Source organism: Notothenia coriiceps, unplaced genomic scaffold (assembly GCF_000735185.1).
Source record: "Notothenia coriiceps isolate Sejong01 unplaced genomic scaffold, NC01 NC01_scaffold00036490, whole genome shotgun sequence".
In the NCBI taxonomy this organism is placed as follows: domain Eukaryota; kingdom Metazoa; phylum Chordata; class Actinopteri; order Perciformes; family Nototheniidae; genus Notothenia; species Notothenia coriiceps.
The window spans coordinates 1,993-4,004 of NW_011369191.1; the positions used below are offsets into that span (position 1 = coordinate 1,993).

At 40.5% G+C, this 2,012-nt stretch overlaps 1 protein-coding gene across 1 annotated transcript in view; it reads right to left on the minus strand.

Moving 5' to 3' along the window:
* Positions 1-1,235, minus strand: part of LOC104963823 (anoctamin-2-like) — a gene marked incomplete at its 3' end in the record, with an annotated part of 2,335 nt that extends 1,100 nt beyond the window's left edge. The window contains exons 1-3 of the mRNA XM_010792460.1: positions 1,218-1,235; positions 954-1,028; positions 519-720 (exon numbers count right to left, since the gene is read on the minus strand). Coding sequence (XP_010790762.1) covers positions 519-720; positions 954-1,028; positions 1,218-1,235 — 295 coding nt within the window. The remainder of the gene's footprint in view (positions 1-518; positions 721-953; positions 1,029-1,217) is intronic.
* Positions 1,236-2,012: the final 777 nt, after the last annotated feature.

Below are 2,012 nucleotides of genomic sequence, written 5' to 3' on the forward strand. Positions count from 1 at the left end.
ACACACACACACACACACACACACACACACACACACACACACACACACACACAAAAACACTCTCTCTCACACACACACACACACACACACACACACACACACACACACACACACACACACACACACACACACACACACACACGAGTATGACTATGAACATTATCACATGTAAATCTGCTGACTGTTACAATGATGCTTGAGCCATACTCTACATATACTAAATGATTATGTTAACCTCTGAGTCCCATTAGTATTCAGTAAGAATAGGAAACAGGCTAAATGTAGTGGAAATATAATTGATTTAGTAAGATAAGTATAAAAGTATTTCTTTAAAGATGGCATATTCCTAAATATGAAAAAAGTTAGGCATACTCTCTCATAAGAACAGCAGCCTTTCTTTACCCTACATGGAAATACCTTGACAATCTGATAGGGACATTTCATCTTAGCATTGTTTGATCTTGGTTAGTTTGTGTTTTCGGGAGGTAAACTGCATTGGGCAGGATGTGTATCCGTACCCAGCTCAGTCAGCCACAGGGCCACAGCGCCGTAGATCTCATCCAGGATCAGAATGACCACCAGGTTGATGATGACCGCGGTGGCCGTCACCGTCACTCGAACATTGGACTTCGTCTCCGGGTCGGGGCTCATCGCCATCAGAGCCGACACTGTGATGCGGTAGATGATGACGCCGAAAACTGCTGAAAACGTCAAGCCGAACTGGAGCAAAGAAAGAAAAATAAATAAGTCATTACTGGATCGTATTTATCTGATACTGACAGTGCAGAGCCTGGGATTAATATTTCAGAAACACATACAAGTAGGTCAGTTATTAATGTACAGTAACGTGTCATATACTGTATGTTTATTTTTCTATTTAAAGTGCTTTCATCCATGTACAGTCAGAACATGATGATCCTGTGTTGAGCATTAACCTGATTGTATGTTCTTACCATAAAGAGGATAGAGGAAATGTTGATGAAGTATCCAGGAAGACGGTCTTTCCATGTCAGCTTCTCAATGGCAGCCTGACAGGAAGCACAGCAGAAACAGGGGATGTTATCCAACACTTTTATAAAGGCCAAATTTGTAGTGTCTGACGCATAATAAAAGAAAATATGTGTTTATCGATTGACTGAATGGTGAGTTAATAAGCGTGTATCTCAGTTCCTCCATAGTTCCCATGTTTTCAACAAAGGCACAATGGACCTTCTCACAGTCTCCATGGAACACATGATGTCATTTCCAGGCACAAATATGGGAATTTCTGTTCAAAAGTTGTCACTGTACATACAGTAAGCGTTGATTAGTTTAGTGAGTATAAACAAGAAGTCAATGAAAGCAGCAGGCCTAAGTGATTACTTTTGCAGTCATTCTGCTGTGTCTAGACCTATAATGTGATCCCCACACACACACACACACACACACACACACACACACACACACACACACACACACACACACACACACACACACACACACACACACACACACACACACACACACACATGACTATGAACATTATCACATGTAAATCTGCTGACTGTTACAATGATGCTTGAGCCATACTCTACATTTGAGACACGTTCTCATGTATACTGTATGATTATGTTAACCTCTGAGTCCAATTAGTATCCAGTAAGAATAGGAAACAGGCTAAATGTAGTGGAAATATAATTGATTGGGGTGCCAAAAACGAAGTCTAAGCGCAGAGGGGACCGTGCTTTCTCTGCTGCCGCCCCTAAACTGTGGAACGACCTGCCCTTGCTAATCAGACAGTCTCCCACACTGTCTGTTTTTAAATCCCGTCTTAACCCACCTTTTCTCCTTAGCATTCGTAAACAAGTAGATTGTTGCTTTTATTTGCTTTCAGTGCTCTATTGCATGGAATATTGTTGATTATATGGCTGTTTTTTATTTTGTAATTGTTACGTTTATTCTGGTTTCGTTTTGTGTTTGTATCTTTTATTTTAAATGTATTTATTTTAGGTTTTTGTGAGCTGAGCTGTGTG